At 39.5% G+C, this 15,651-nt stretch overlaps 1 protein-coding gene across 5 annotated transcripts in view; it reads right to left on the bottom strand.

The window, feature by feature from the left end:
* The window catches only part of LOC122993162 (rap guanine nucleotide exchange factor 4-like), a 30,644-nt gene that overhangs the window by 2,225 nt on the left and 12,768 nt on the right, over window positions 1-15,651 (bottom strand). For 2 of the 5 annotated variants that reach the window (XM_044367085.1, XM_044367086.1), the window contains 20 exons: window positions 10,750-10,822; window positions 10,252-10,307; window positions 8,070-8,176; window positions 7,779-7,900; window positions 7,133-7,316; window positions 6,729-6,813; window positions 5,888-5,948; window positions 5,700-5,776; window positions 4,936-5,082; window positions 4,420-4,514; window positions 4,205-4,290; window positions 3,657-3,735; window positions 2,511-2,661; window positions 2,284-2,372; window positions 2,150-2,177; window positions 1,975-2,050; window positions 1,238-1,384; window positions 975-1,072; window positions 613-738; window positions 76-254 (listed from right to left, as the gene is read on the bottom strand). In XM_044367085.1, the coding sequence (XP_044223020.1) occupies window positions 76-254; window positions 613-738; window positions 975-1,072; window positions 1,238-1,384; window positions 1,975-2,050; window positions 2,150-2,177; window positions 2,284-2,372; window positions 2,511-2,661; window positions 3,657-3,735; window positions 4,205-4,290; window positions 4,420-4,514; window positions 4,936-5,082; window positions 5,700-5,776; window positions 5,888-5,948; window positions 6,729-6,813; window positions 7,133-7,316; window positions 7,779-7,900; window positions 8,070-8,176; window positions 10,252-10,307; window positions 10,750-10,822 (2,066 nt within the window). Of the gene's footprint in view, window positions 1-75; window positions 255-612; window positions 739-974; window positions 1,073-1,237; window positions 1,385-1,974; window positions 2,053-2,149; window positions 2,178-2,283; window positions 2,373-2,510; window positions 2,662-3,656; window positions 3,736-4,204; window positions 4,291-4,419; window positions 4,515-4,935; window positions 5,083-5,699; window positions 5,777-5,887; window positions 5,949-6,728; window positions 6,814-7,132; window positions 7,317-7,778; window positions 7,901-8,069; window positions 8,177-10,251; window positions 10,308-10,749; window positions 10,823-15,651 lie in introns of those variants that run through there. The other 3 variants (XM_044367088.1, XR_006406350.1, XM_044367089.1) reach the window with 3 other exon arrangements.

The raw sequence follows: 15,651 nt of genomic DNA, 5'->3' as shown, positions 1-15,651 counted from the left end.
AATCCAGGTGAATCCAACCTACCTGTTTAAATACGTGCAAATTATGTGTGACATTCACCAGCAGATCCTACTCACTGTGCAGCTATCTTGATGAACTTCTTTAGGAGTTGGACTCTCTTACTCAACTGTCCACAGAGGCAGACCTCAGTGACCACCCACAGCTGAACTTGGTTGAACCTCCGCAGGAACAGGTCCATGTTAGCCGTGGTTCTTCTGAAGCTCTGGCGACCAAACGTGTGGTAGAGCAGCTCATGCTGGGCAGAGCAGGGGGAGGACAATAGGGAGAGCAGGTTTAGAGTTAATCCAGTGAACAGGTCCTGCCACACTGCATCTATCAAGCAGTAGTCCTGCAGGGTTATTTATGACCAATGATGCTGAACAAGAGTAGGAGGCAACGTCTGTATGGTCTGATTCCATTATCTAATCAGATTTTAAGATAGTTTATCCAATTCTACAGAGGTGTTCAGCCCACAACGATTTTGGATGTTGGCCTTTTTCTGCCAACAATATCAACATTGGACTGTGCATTCACAGAGCCTCATGGTAAGTTGTTTATACGATATATATTATATTATATGTATGTGTGTGTGTCTGTGAGTGTGTGCGTGGTACCTCATGTACACAGCTGAAGAGCTCCCAGTCAAACATTGTCATTTGATAAGCCAAGTCCTTAGAACTCATCAGCTCAAAAGTAGACATGGAGCCTGCAGAGGGCCCCTCCTGGTCTGGAAGAGGAGTCTGATACACACAGTCCACAAATACACACATTCAAATTATCAAGCACTCACAAAAACACAGAGCATAGGTTCAACCACAACATAATTTACTTTCCTTACTATACACAAAAAGTGTATCGGTACAAATTTCATCACCATCATAGCACAGCCACAAAAAGAATACATGCTAGGTATAACTCTTATATTTGATTTTAAAAAAACAATTCAAAGTAAACAGGAGTAATATTCATCTCTTACCAGACTGCTGAGCTGATCTCGAGGACAGGCAAATAATCGACCGTTAATGCTCAGAGTAGAAAACACTGACACGTCATTAGGCTTCAGGATTATTTTTTCTGTAACAAAAATGAGCAGATTTGAACTTCCATCATGTGTTCCAACGCAAACTTAAAGACATGATATTGATTTACAAATAGCCACAGAAATGACTTGATAATCAAATTGTAGATGATGTTACGGCAGAGCTGTTCTTTCACATCCACAAAAATCTGTCTTCTTACCACCTGCAGAGCTGAGGTGGACCAACAGGAGCTCGTCAGTGGTGCCAAGTTTATCAGCCACAGCGCTGATCACTTCTCTTCCTGTCGCTGCCACAGCCACTCGGATAGTTGTGTAAGTGTGATCACTGCAGTACACCTTCAATAGGACTAGAAACACACACAAAAGTAACAATGAAATACAACAATATGATATGTGACGGCCTCTAATTTGTAAAAAAGTAAAATATAAAATGTATAACATTTTAACACAGCAAACAACACAAGACTGAAAGTCGAAAGCCCAGCTATAAAGACTATAATGGCTATTAAACCTCACAATATGAACTTGTTGGACACAACTAGCAACAAAAACATTACTTTCATTTCCTACTCTAAGTGTCTACAACATATGAACATTAGTGTCTTTCTCTTGCTGAGCATGGTCAGCTACTACATTCATAAATGGCAGCAAAATAACATCTTCATAGGATTCCTGCAGGGTTTTAACTTTCACATACTTTCCCTCAGCAATTTTCATGCCGATCTGCCCATTACATTTTGTTATTTCTTGTATACAAATAGAAATGGCTTTGGTGTGATGCTGGCACTATAGGAAAGGTCAAGAGATCACCATAATATGAGAATTCATCTCCTCATGGCCATAAATATCCACATTAAAATTTCATGGCAATTACGTTGTTCATATCCAATAGTAGAGCAAGAAAAAAGAAAAAAATCACACACACACTTCAACTTACTGTCATCATGATTCCTGATGGCTTGTTTCTTCTGCAGCCTTTCCTCTCCATTGCTGAACTGTCGTATTAGGGCCTTCTGTTTAATTATATGACATAGTGTGTAATCAGCTTCCACATTCTTATGCAGCTACCATTTACTGCAACATGGAGTTCAGTATTTTATGTCTGAATATACCTTTTTTGTGGCTTTGGCTTCCTCTGAACTACAACGTGTAGGAGTATGGAAATAAACAAAGGACAGAATAAATAAACTTGTTGTGACATAGAGCATACAGGGCAAGTTTAATGTGGAGGAGCTGAGAAACATACTGTAGTTTGACGACTTTCTCCAGGTCAGGAACCAAATCTTTCAGAGCTCTGAGCATCCGGGAATCATTTGATAAACTTCCATACAACTCCTACAGAAACAGAGAGAGGAAGAACCACACTCCAACCATCCATGATCTGTATGTATATCTGCAGAGGCATTGCTGTCTGTGTGTGTGTGTGTGTGTGTGTGTTATTTACTGCAAAGCTTACTAACTTGTTATTCCTACCTCAAGGAAAGAAATTGCAGCAGGCTCCTCCTGTAGCATGTATGTGTGTGTGTTAGCCCAGCGCAGGGCCAGAATGAGGGCTCTCCTCTTACTGTTAAGTGCATACTCCAACCTCTCCTGTTCAGAGCCAGGAGGAGACGCCGCATGGTAGGTGCACACAAAGTTAAAGATAAATACAGAGATGTAGATATTATCCTGATACGGTAAACACGCAGATAGACAGTGATATTCAGTTTGTATATTATTGCTGATCCACTGCTCAAAACCAGTACCAGCCGAGGAGCAACCACCACACCTGAATGTTTCAGTAACTAATGAAGTAAAAATGCTGCAATAATTTCACTTCTTCTAGTGTATGTCTTTGTGGCAATTTTGACATTTTTGCTCCAATAATGGGATATTTGGGCTCAAAGTTGAGTATAACTAGGGAAATGCTTTCCTTGCTTTCCTTTCAGACTCACTGGGAGTTACAGCTTGGATTTTTTGACTCCACTAACTGACAGATCACACTGAGCAGTAAACCCAACTTCAGACTTCAAAACAACCCTTTCAAAAACCTATAGGTAAAGTCACTTCTGCCATATCCATATACAGTCTATGATAAGAGCTTAGGATAAGTACTAAAGTATATATTACGTATTATCATCAATGCATCAGTGGTAAAACTGTTGTTGAACATACACTGCACAAATACAGGTTTCACTTGATTCAACCAAAGCAAAGACCTGTGCTGTACCAAGCTAGTTTTACTGCAACTCTGCTACACTTGCACTGTAATGACTAAGACAATAAGACCTTTGCAGCTGGGATTACAACTTGTTACTATGGTGTGAAGGGGAAGTGTGCAGTCAGTGAGCAGTTCATTAGTGCTGGATGGTCAACTGCTGCTTCAGCTCCTCCATACAGTAAACACAGTCGGTAAGTTACACAAGACGAGATGCAGTCAGCACAACTGTTATAGTATAATACAAACAATGGGCATATCAGTTCATTTCTGGATGGGGTTGTCTACATATCATTCTGGCTACTGTTATAAATTTGCTAATGTATCTTATACAGGATTATTACAGACAGTGTAAAGACAACAAAGGAAATACCGTATACCAAGACAAGACAAAGCAAGATAGAGAAAGGTAGAAAGGATATTGTGCCATGAGTAGAGGGCACAGCTGGCTGTTGGGCATGAAGACACAGTGCATGAGGACAAAATCATCCACTGCTGGGTCTAACATAAGAGAAAAGAAATAGACATACAGCAAGAGGGAAGAGAGTCAGAGGAGGGGAAAAGAAGAAAATTGAGAGCAGAAGAATCAAGAGGTTTAAAAGGTAGTGAAAATGCCTTTTATCATTAATCCATTCATCTTGCTTATCTGTCTATCCGTCCTTCCTTCTTTATTTACATTTGATATAGTGTCTATACTATCTACAACATCCACCTTTGGGTTTTATTAAAGGGATTTAATGGAAGGTAAGCCCAAAGAAACTCATGCAAACTCAACAAAAAACTTTTTAAATTGTGAATAAAAACACCTAGGCTAAAGTATGACATAAATCTGTGTACATAGCATGCAACATAATATCACACTGAATAATATGAAACAAAAGATTATCTCAACCATCTATTCAAAATGAATTTAGGCCTAATAGCCTATAATTCATTTAGCATTATATATATTGTTTTTCTATTTAGCAACCTGGTTCACTGTGATGTATGTCCATTCTCATGGTCTCCAAGAAGTGCTCAAGAACTTTCTCTGGAGTTCCTGATATCACAGTGTACCTGCGAAAGGTGAGAAGATATGAAGAATATGAAAAAGCCCCTTTTGAGAGACAGACAGAGTGAGGGAGAGAGAGAGATTTGTAAGTACACTGTGTATGTAACACTCCACACATTCGAACACACACATACTTGATGCTTCCCAGGGTGGAGGCTCGAGGACTCTTTTCTAACACCAGCACAGCTTGTTCATGCTCTTTCAAACGCACTGTGTTGGCTTCCACGTCCTATAAATACAACAGGATGCATGTAAAAAAAAAAAAAAAACAAACACACAAAAACATACTGTATTATTACTGAATGTAAAATTAGGAAATCTGGCATCTAAAGTGTAATACCGCTCATCTGCCAGAGGAGGGAGACAAACATCATAGTGTAGCATGATGCTTCAGACAGCCCAAATAAATGGATCCGCACCTGTTTTCCTTTCTCTTGATTCAGATGCTGTCCAATAAAGTTAATCTAAATTTTGACTTAACAGTCAAAGACTTTTGACTCGGCAGTGACCTTGCGAATAAATATTGCTAACAACAGTATTTTTAACATTTTTGACCAAAAATAGTCATTTTGTGCATCAGACCACCTGTGTGTGACCTCACTTGTATCTTATCTGTGTCCAGGATAAATGTCCAGCTCTGGTCTGCCTACCCTGAGTATCCTGTTGAAGTCTTCCTTGTCCACACGAAGGAAGTGGCAGTGATCCTCTCTCAGTACGATGGAGGCAGCACGAGGTGAGTCTGTAACCAGGGCCAACTTCCCAAAGTCATCACCCTCGTGAAGCGTACACACCACTCCCTGAGACACACACACACACAATTGCACATATGGGCAAACACGCACCAAGATGCAAATAAGCACAGACACAAACACAGTTTGCGAGTCATCTTAAGCCCTGAAGAAAAGTCAGAAAGCAGCATTAGCCCTCACGAATGGGATGAATCATCTGTGCCTGTGTGTGTGTGTGTGTGTGTGTGTGTGTACGTGTGTGTGTCTGTTTGTGTGTGTGTGTGTGTGTGTGTAGGGTGCATGTGTGCTTGTATGTACGCGTGTGATCCATGTGTATGCATGCACATGAATATGTGCAGTACATCTGCCTGTACAGTGGTTGTAAAGAAGTGAGTGGTGTGAATTTGTGTATGCATACAATCCCTTAAGCCATTTAATCATAGTGATGAGTCATGGTGAGCTCAGCAGAGTTTGCCAAACTCCACTGCTGGTGTTTCCCAGCCCCAGAGGGCAGTTACTGCTGGTCTGCTCCATACAGACATGAACTACACATTTTAATCCATTACATACAGATGAAATATCATCAAATGAAGCAGAAAAACATAACAATGCTCATGTGTCAAAAGAAGAATAAGCATGCAAGTGGATGAATGCATTGCACCATGCAAGTGCACCCACAAACACACCTTGCCATAGATAACCACATTCACAGAGCCTTTCTGGATGATGTACCATGATGTGCCCTCTTCTCCTTGGTTGAACACTGGAAGACAAAGAAGATAAACAAACATTACTCTTACACACACCACTAACACACATTCTGTAAACTATGTACACAGACAAAAATGTATTCTAGGACAAAGCGAAGACCTACACACAGTTCCAGCCTTTGCATGCGACTCGAAGATCACAACGCTTGCCAGTTCCCTCTTCACCTAGACACAAGAGTACACTGTTTCAAAACTTAGGTCATATTGGATTTAGCTGCACTGCAGAGTTATTATGCACAGATCAGGTACATTCACTCTCTGTGTCTGCTTGTACTGTATGTTTTCAATGTATAAAACAGTATATACTTTAAATTACCATAGCATATTTTCTACATATATTTAAGTTTAATTTATTTAGTCTATACTTTTAAAATATTTTTAGCAGGTTGCACTTTATTGGAATGACAAGACTGTTTTGTTATACACAAGTATAATGTCACATGGCGAGTTATGCACTATGAGTCCTTAAGTTTGCTGTACTTTATATTTATAAGCACTGTTTTCAAAATTAGTGAGAGGTCAGTGGGACTAAAAAAAGCATTTAATGGAAAAACATGGATTAAGCCTGTTGGTTGGGAACCAACAGGTTCAATGTGCTTCATGTGATTTTTTTTTTTAAATCTAAGCTCTACTAATATAATTGCATGTAATACTGATTCTATGAGGGAAACTCTCTATATCGAGCATGATGACAACACAAACAAAATTCTTCTGCGGCCAGTACAGACTTAAGGACTCCTACACATGTCGACTGCTTGCCAACACAAGGTAGACTGTGTCTAAAACTATGTCTCATTACACTGGTAAGAGAAATGCTGTAGTGACAACAACTTCTCCCTCTGGTCTTAAAAACAAAAAGACTGTAACAAGTGGTTCCGGTGAATTAACAGCCTTCATGAAAACCGGTGCGGTCTCTTTAAAACGAAAGTGGACCGGCTGACTCACAGTGTTGGAGAGGTGAGCTAAGGCCTTAATGTGAAGCAGCTCATCATAGATGATCTCTAGGTCATCCCCTGTCCTCTGACCAGGCCTACAGACACACATAGAGGTTAGTCAGAATTAACTCACCAAGAAGATTTCATGCACTTCTCCTCTTATTACACTGCAGTTAAATTAGTAATGACACATTCTAATGCTAAAATATTATAGCTGTTTTCAAAGTACTCATTACAAATGATTTGATATATATATATATAATGATATCATGATAATAATCAGAATGTTTATTTATACAATGTCTTTTTTTGGTTTTCAAAGTGCAGCTTACAGTGTGCAACATGTTGTGCAATATTAGTGGATTGTATTACCAGCGTAATGTAAGTAATACACTATTATTGATTGTTACTGACGATTTCCTGAGGATCATGCGCAGAAGTGCGTCAGGGCCGATCTGAACGAGGAAGAGGATGGTCTCTGGCAGCTCTTCCTCACTTTCCCTCTTCTCCTCCTCACTAGGCAACGGTGTGTCCTCCTCCTCATCGTCAAGAAAACGGTAGAACAGGTACTTGTCCTGGAAGCCAAGCTCTTGGTCCACTGAAGAGCAGACAAGCACACAAGGTCAAAACACAGTGTGTACAACACAAGTGTACACATATAAACACACAAGCACGCCTGCTGATTTTTTTTTTAGCAATTAGAGATCTTATCGGGTCTTATCGTATCTCAAAAGACATCTTCTTTGAAATTCAGATTCAATCTGTATTTAATGTTCATGCTTCAAAACTTCTACTTATTTTCCACTCAGAGTCAATAAAGCCCACTCTGTGTCAAAGAGTGACACTTAAAAATATCCAAAGTTAGCTTCCAATTCATCCTCTGAATGACACTCAATGCAATACAAGGATAAGGATATGTAAAAAATACATTTTCCCAGGTCTTTCTTTCTCAGCAGCTTTGAAACAGAGATTTGGTAGCTGACTAGAGTCTGTCATTACAACTATGTAATGTGTGTACTATGATGGAGAAAGCAATAGAAAAAGCCAAAATGTTAGTTACCATGATTCAGTACCCCTTCCTCTAGTAGTGCCTGCCACATCCCAACAGCATGGGATCGTGTGAGGACACAGGCACTCTGCAGCACCAGCCAATCCACTAGCTCTGTACCGACACAGCACTGTCTGCAATACACACACGAACACATTGCTTGAATATTAAATGAAGAGAACTGAAAAATAGCCCACCTATTTTTATCAACACAAAATTGTCAAAAGTTCTCCCAAAGCCCTTGCATGTGCTCATAATTTTGTGTAAACACACACAGTTGGAATTGTAGACACATACTCTTACCTGTATGTCTTGAGGTGGTACTTCCTGTCCCGAATCATGTGCGGGGCTCTGGACAGGATGGCATTGCGGAGAACCTTTCCCGCTCTCTGCAGCTTCTCTGAGGGAATCTACAGAACACCAGAGAAGCATGAGAAACTGCAAGACTTACAGGCAATGGCAATGCTCCCAATACTTATGCTGACTCCAGGCTGTAACATTTGTACAGAAACAGGCAAGAGAAATGCCAATTCGACACTGCATTTGGAAGAAAAGAAAATGCCATACTACTAAACTGAAAATGGGCAACCTCACTGCAGTATTTACACCATGAACTGATAATAACGGTGATGCTCGTACCCACGTAAGCCAACCAGTTTCATTATTATTATCATCATCGTACCATTTTCTGTAAAAGAACAGGACAGTGTCAAATTACCCCCCCAAAAAATATATCATTAGGGGTTCAAGCATGAAGGGCTGAAACCTTATTGTTTTTGTGCTGGTTTATTATTTTTCTTCCTCAGAAATGTTTGTGCACATTTCCATGAATGGTGAATGCAAGAGACATGAGATTTTGCCCATTGATTGGAAGCTGTGTGCAAGTACTGCCCAAGAACCCCAATGACCCCAATCGGCCAGATGGTGGCCCTGTAACAACAAACTACGTTTTGGCTTATAACTTTTGAACCGCAAGTCTCACAAACAACATCCTTTTTTCCTGGATTCTATGGGTCCAGACGAATATATCCATATAAGCCATGCCCATTTGCGCCAAGATAGATTTTCTGCCATTTTTAATTTTTTGAAAACACATCTTTGACATATTCTCCTAAACTGTAGGTCCGATTGCTACCTAACTTTCTGTGGATCATTATTGGACCAAGCTTTTAAGAGTTGCATAAAAACTGTTGATATCTTATTTATGTTTCAAGATATTGATCAATGACCTTCCAAAGGGCATGGCTCATAAGCACATAAATAGATCAAAGTCAAAAACTGTTGGGCCACTCATCACAAAACTTACAGGATATGTCCAGATATATATCTGAAACATACCCTGAAAGTTTCATTCGACTTGACCACTAGGGGGAACTACAAATGCAAAAAATGGGCGTGGCATAATACAGTTTTACACACGTGTAGAACCACGTGTGTAAAACTATTTTGAAATCGCTCAATAGGGGGCGCCACCAGTTCCAAAAACTTGCATGAGCCTGGCGCAAATTTGGCCATGAATCAATGACAATTTGTCCAAACATCACCAAACTTGGTGGATATTTTTAATTAAGCTGTTGAAGCTTTCAACTTCTAATGGTTCGTGTTGACTTGAACCTTAGAATCACCACTTGCAGCTATATTTTAATAAATCTTGATTGACATATGTGAGGTATGTGAATGTGTGCATCATATATATTTGTTTGTGTATTATTCAATAATATCTATGTCAGGATATGCCGAGTTTGCTCACTGTTAGAAAAACATATAGAGTACAACACTATATAGCATTCATTTCAGTAAAACTGCATCAAAACCCACAGGACATGCAAGCAAACACATTCTATATAGATCACACCTGCACCTCAGACAGAGGAAAAGGGCAGATGTGTATACATTCACACAGCTGCTGTTCAAAACAACAAAGAAAGGCATGCTAATTGGGCAGATGGGATCTTTCTTCTATGTGCATGCATTAGCTAGCATTAGCATAACTACAGAGGATCACAGCTGTGAGTCATCGCTTGTCTCTGCTCAGAGAACACATACACCTCCAAAATCCATTCTGGCATTCTGGTTCATTCACAAATATGAAAGTATGCAGTGGTGTATGATTTTATGACACTGGTCTGGTTCACTACACTCAGCATACTTTTGATTTCCAATATTGAGTACAAAACATTGACAATGAACAAAAACAACATCAGAATCACTACTGGCCAGATACGTCAAACATGACACTAAAACATATGTTTGCACAACCCTAAATGCCCAGTCTCTACAGATATTCTGACACAAACCACATTATATTGGTTGAGCATTTGGTTCATTCATGCTTTGTGTGCCCTGAGGAAGGACACAGTTCTCTGAAACATGTTGGCAGAGTTTGTTTAAGGGGTCAAGTCGCCATGCTGAACTTCTTTTTACTTCCCATATGAATACAAGACAGACCTTCAGGTCCAAACAGTGAGCTGGAGTGAGTATTTACCTTGTTGTGAGCTTTGTTTGCAGAGTCTGAGTTCATGTTGTCTTTGTCTGTGAGTCCTAAGGAGGGAAAAACGTCTTCAGGCTGGAAGATTTTTATAGGATACAGATATTTTTCATTCTAAAACATCAAAATACGACCAATTCACTGTGTAACTTACATGTTCCTGATAAACATTTGGCTGAAAACAAGTATTAACTTTAAAAAGGAAGCAGGAGCACTTTAAAATTACGAATATGTAATGTAGATTTTATTCCATGAAATAAAAAAAAAAAAAACGATAAAATAAAATATGGTCCATGCTGCATTACTACCATTCTCAAATGCTTCCTTTTCAAATTATTATACTTGTTTACTACCTTCTTTACAATCTATTTAGTTTTTGACCTCGTTACTATCTTTACTGGTTCCTGTACAACAAAACTCAGGCCCAGTAATGAACCACATTCAGCAACATTTACAGTGTTTCTTTCATTCAACTCTGTGTGTATATCTACTCACTGTCATTGTTGGATCCACTCTCCATAGCTCCATAAGGAGGGGCCAACAGTCCAGCCAGGCTCTGACGATACTTCTGCAGGACCAAACACACAGACAGACATCAGAGCATTTACACCTCTACTATTTAATTGTATCTGATGTTAGGCATCATCATCTATTAGTTATTAAAACCCATCACATTTCTCTCTCCGTCTCTCTGTCACACACACAGCGTTACTTTCAAACACACGCAGTGCAAGTGCCTCTCAAAACAAAGCCCTTTGTACAACCAAGATCATTTACATGCACAACAACTAACATTATATAACACGCACACACACACACACACACACACACACACACACACTGACAACAGTATTTAAATCAGGGTTAAGACGAACAGCAAAAGCTGCTAAATGTGTGCAGATGCTGTTTTTACAGATGTTGACAACAATAAATTGTTTTTGCATTTCTGTGGCTGAGACACTGAAATACAAACAGTAGGTAATTTTGAGTCTGAAAGTGCCACTGTTCTTTTGCAAGGTCATTTCCTATGTCTTCTGACGACTACCAGGAACACACACAAATACACTCACACAGAGAGCGCAAGACAGAGCGAGCATATGTTTGACCTTAAGACACAAACACCCCCCCATCTATATTTTTCACACACATACACACAACCAGGAAGATAATAAAACTATTAACTAGATCCCAGTATTAAGAACAAGCCTTACAAAACATTTGCTGGGATGTATAAATTCCATTTTGTGAAAAGACAGCAAAAACGAATGAAAGTAAATATTAGAGTAAAACACTATCTAGCCCACATGAACACCACAAATACTGCTGACAAATTGCCACAGGCTACACACTGGTACTGTCAAGGAGTCAAACTCACCTGAAGTAATACACTCAGCTGCCTAATACTGGAGGGACTGAAGCCCCAGAGAGCTGCCCTCTGCTCCTTTACAACTCACACACACGCCACCGGATAGCATCCTGCTCAAAACAAGCTGCTCTCTTCCTTTCTCTCTCTCTCTCTCTCTCTCTCTCTCTCTCTCTCTCTCTCTCTCTTCCTCTCTCTCTCACACAGTCGCCACAGTCTCTCTCTCCGTCTCTCCCTCTCTCGCTGTGATCGAGCCAAGAACCGAAGCACTTTCTCTCACAGGTTACCACGGTGATCTGACTGTCTGTATGACTGAGCTACTCTAGTGGAGGAAGAGAAAGAGGGAGGCAGGGGGAGAGAGAAAGCAACAGAGGAGGGAAAGAAAAGGGTAAAGAGGGAGAGGATGGAGCAGGAGGAAAGGAAGGTGGCTGGCAAAAGACACAACATGGCCAATAGAAGAGAGAGGAAGTGGGCAAGAGAAATATGGAGCGAGTGAAAGGGACAGAGGAGTAAATAAGGAAAGAGAAAGAAAGACTCACAATACCAGGCCACCATAGTCCAGAGCCATGCAACCAGCCAACCAAAGCATCAGCTGTAACTGTTTGGTGACCTGTGTTTACACATATCTGTCAAAAACAATAAGCTGTTTTACATTTACACCCTGTTTATTCATCTCACTTACACTTGGTGAGAATTATGGAAACAGCGCTTTTTTTCTTTCATCCTTTCATCAAACACATGACTGCATTCATCCTGTAGCTTTCTAGTCCTCGCCACACACAAGCACATGCGCACAAATTAGTCCATGCTCACACACACACACACACAAACATAAAACACAAAGATCCTTTTACTATGAACTGAATAAGATTCAAAAGAGGACAACCTCGGGCTATGTTTTCTGCTTTATGTCCACTGTCCTAAAATAGAAGGCAGAGTGGGAGACTGAGTGCACTTAGTTGACAAACACACACACACTGCAAGCTCAATAATAAGATAGCACACATGCTTTAATAACCAATTATTGTCTTATCTTGCATTTATGTGCTCCTGTGGCATAAAATGGAGATATCACGTTTCAGTAAACCCAATTTCTACTCACCGAATAATAATAATACTATAGAGGTCTTTTTTTTCATGAATCGCATTAATAAATAGAAAAAAATATGCTTTGTACTGGGAGGACACTGAGAGCAGGAAAGCCATCAAAAGAACATTTATGGTGCGCCCCACTGGCCTACTGGTTGAGATGGTTTGATTCCAGCCACAGACTTTTATTGTGTGTTATACCCCTCCCTCTACACCTGTTTCCTGTCTGTCTCTGCACTTTTAACTGTCAAATAAAGAAAAAAAATGTCTTTTTTAGAGAAATCTTTTACACAATAAGGGTTTGCCGACAGAAAAAACTATGCTCACATTATTTGATTCATAATAAAAAATGTTTTTGTAATACTTTGTGACATAAAATTGGGTCTTATGCCACAGTTTCATATTATTTTCAGCAATGAGATGGGTAAAATCCATAACTCATAGAAAAGTTTATTTTAAAGGTGTCCTGGTGGCTAAGTGGCAAAGACACAAATTGTACTATATACAGTAATACAGTACAGACCTTTGTTGTTTCTTGTCTAGCTCTACTGTGACTATCATTAGGACTAAAAAATGCCAAAAAATAATAATCTTAAAAAAAGGTTATTTTAAGCCAAAAGAAGCCCAAAATCTTCATAACCAAAACCTTCAGTAAATGTAGTAAATGTTGCATGATTCAATCAACGCTTACATCACTGAAAATCTGAGTGAATATCTGTCCGCTGTTATTCATCAGAACCGTAATAAAGCCTCATATACTCCTTTTCATCACTGAGGGCAAAACACCAGAGATTATGTTTCACAGTGGCCAGTAGAATAGAAGCCTATTGACTTACGTCAGCTCTAAATACTTTCGAAATCAAGACGTGTGCATTAGTGAGTGTCCTTCAGCTTCAATGTCAGATTTTAGGTGCCGACACTCGAAAATGTTTCGGTGATTTGAGCTTGACCTTTGACCTCAAGTAAGGACAAGCAAAAACAATGCAAGATAACAGATCAAACAGTAGGGCAGACTCTTAGTCTTTGGGTTTTGACTGTGAAGCTACTGTTAACTGATCCACTGCTCTGCCAGGACTTTCTCTCTGAAAGGGACCCTGGGAATGAAGAGCCCTTAGAGAGGTCTAACCTCAACAAGGAGGCCCACAGAGAGGCAGCTACTACTATGCCAACTCTCTAATAAGATGCCTGTGTTGAGGCCAAAGCCATGTTGCTGAGAGTTCATTCTATGCAGAGTTTGCAATATTTGATACATGTGCTGACAGCGACTTTTTATATTCTGGACAAGAGTCCTTTACTTTACAGTATTATTGACTTCTATTCTCTTCAGTATAATGCACAGTATTGTGTTTTATTAATACTGACATAAACCAATATTCAGCAGGAATATCAATACTCTATATCTTACTTACTGAAATGACCCCAGTGTATGACCTTTCCCTGCGATAAGCGTAAAAATGAGATGATTGCTGCAGTGTCTGTGAATACTCATCATACAGAAGCTCACTTTTTTAAAATTGCTCTGTGAAGTGAGACAGTTTTATTTCTTATTTAACTGGTATTTAAATATTTATTGAGTCACAGGGACACTTCCCTGTACAGCAAGGATAGTTTTTGCACTTTTATTTGACCAATATCTGCAGTAGGTTAATATTGTTGACATCAATGATTCTTATAATTAACAAAAAATATATATGTGATATTTAAGTCTCAAGTGGAGAGTCGGAGAATGTACTCCTGAAACTAATTTGGGCTACAATTTCTGATTTCTTTGAAAAATTAGCCCATAGACCATTATGTGTTGATGGCTAATGCACAAGAGGAATCTAATTTTCCCTCTGAGACAGAACCCTCTATTTCATAAATTCATATATGAATTTAGATCACTATCAATAATTTGCAATAACAATCCACAGATATTTATGTTTTACTCCCTTTCATTATCTGAATAGGCTGTTTTGACTTATAACAGAAAAAGCACAGGTATAAGTAATGATGCTAATTACTGGACTGGAAAGTTACAGGACTGAAGCCATAATTAATGTTATTAATCCCTACAGTGAGAAGTCTAAATCTCTCTAAATTGTTGCTAGTACTGGGTTGGACCCCTTTTGCCTTCAGAACTTCTTTGTGGCATAGATTCAACAAGGTGCTGGAAACATTTATCAAAGATTTTGGTCCATATTTAAATGACAGCATCACGCAGTTGCTGCAGATTTTGCTGCTGCACATCCATGATGCGAGTCCCCCGTAGATCCATAGACAGATTGAGATCTAGTGACTGTGACAGCCATTTGAGTACAGTGAACTCATTGTCATGTTCAAGAAACCAGTTTGAAATTATTTAAGGTTTGTGACATGGCCCATTATCCTGCTGGAAGTAGCCATTAGAAGATGGGTACACTGTGGTCATTAAGGGATGAACATGGTCAGCAACAATAATCAGGTAGGCTGTGGCATTTAAACGATGCTCAACTGGGACTACAGGGCCCAAAGTGTCCCCCAAAAAATATCCACCACACCATTACACCACCACCACCACCAGCCTGAACCATTGAAACAAGGCAGAATGGATCCATGGTATTTATGCCAAATTCTGACCCTCCCATCTGAATGCTGCAGCAGAAATCAAGATTCATCAGACCAGGCAACATTCTTTCAATCTTCTATTGTCCAATCTTAAAATCACCTTTTTTCCCCATTCTGATGCTTAGCTTGAACTTCAGCAGATAGTCTTGACCATGTCTATATGCCCAAATGCACTGAGCTACTGCTACGTGGCTGCCTGATTACATATTTGTGCTAACAAGCAGTTGAACAGGTGTACCTAATAAAGTGGCTAGTGAGTGTATTATTCCATCACAATAAAAAAAGCTGTCAGTCTCAATCCTGAGCACAGCTGTGTCTTTATTTTCTTTTGTATCCATGATTTGTATCCATGATTGTAT

The sequence above is a fragment of the Thunnus albacares genome, chromosome 12, assembly GCF_914725855.1.
Source record: "Thunnus albacares chromosome 12, fThuAlb1.1, whole genome shotgun sequence".
Classification (NCBI taxonomy): Eukaryota; Metazoa; Chordata; class Actinopteri; order Scombriformes; family Scombridae; genus Thunnus; species Thunnus albacares.
Note: the sequence above shows the minus strand (reverse complement) of the source record. Positions and strands in the feature narration are given on the sequence as shown.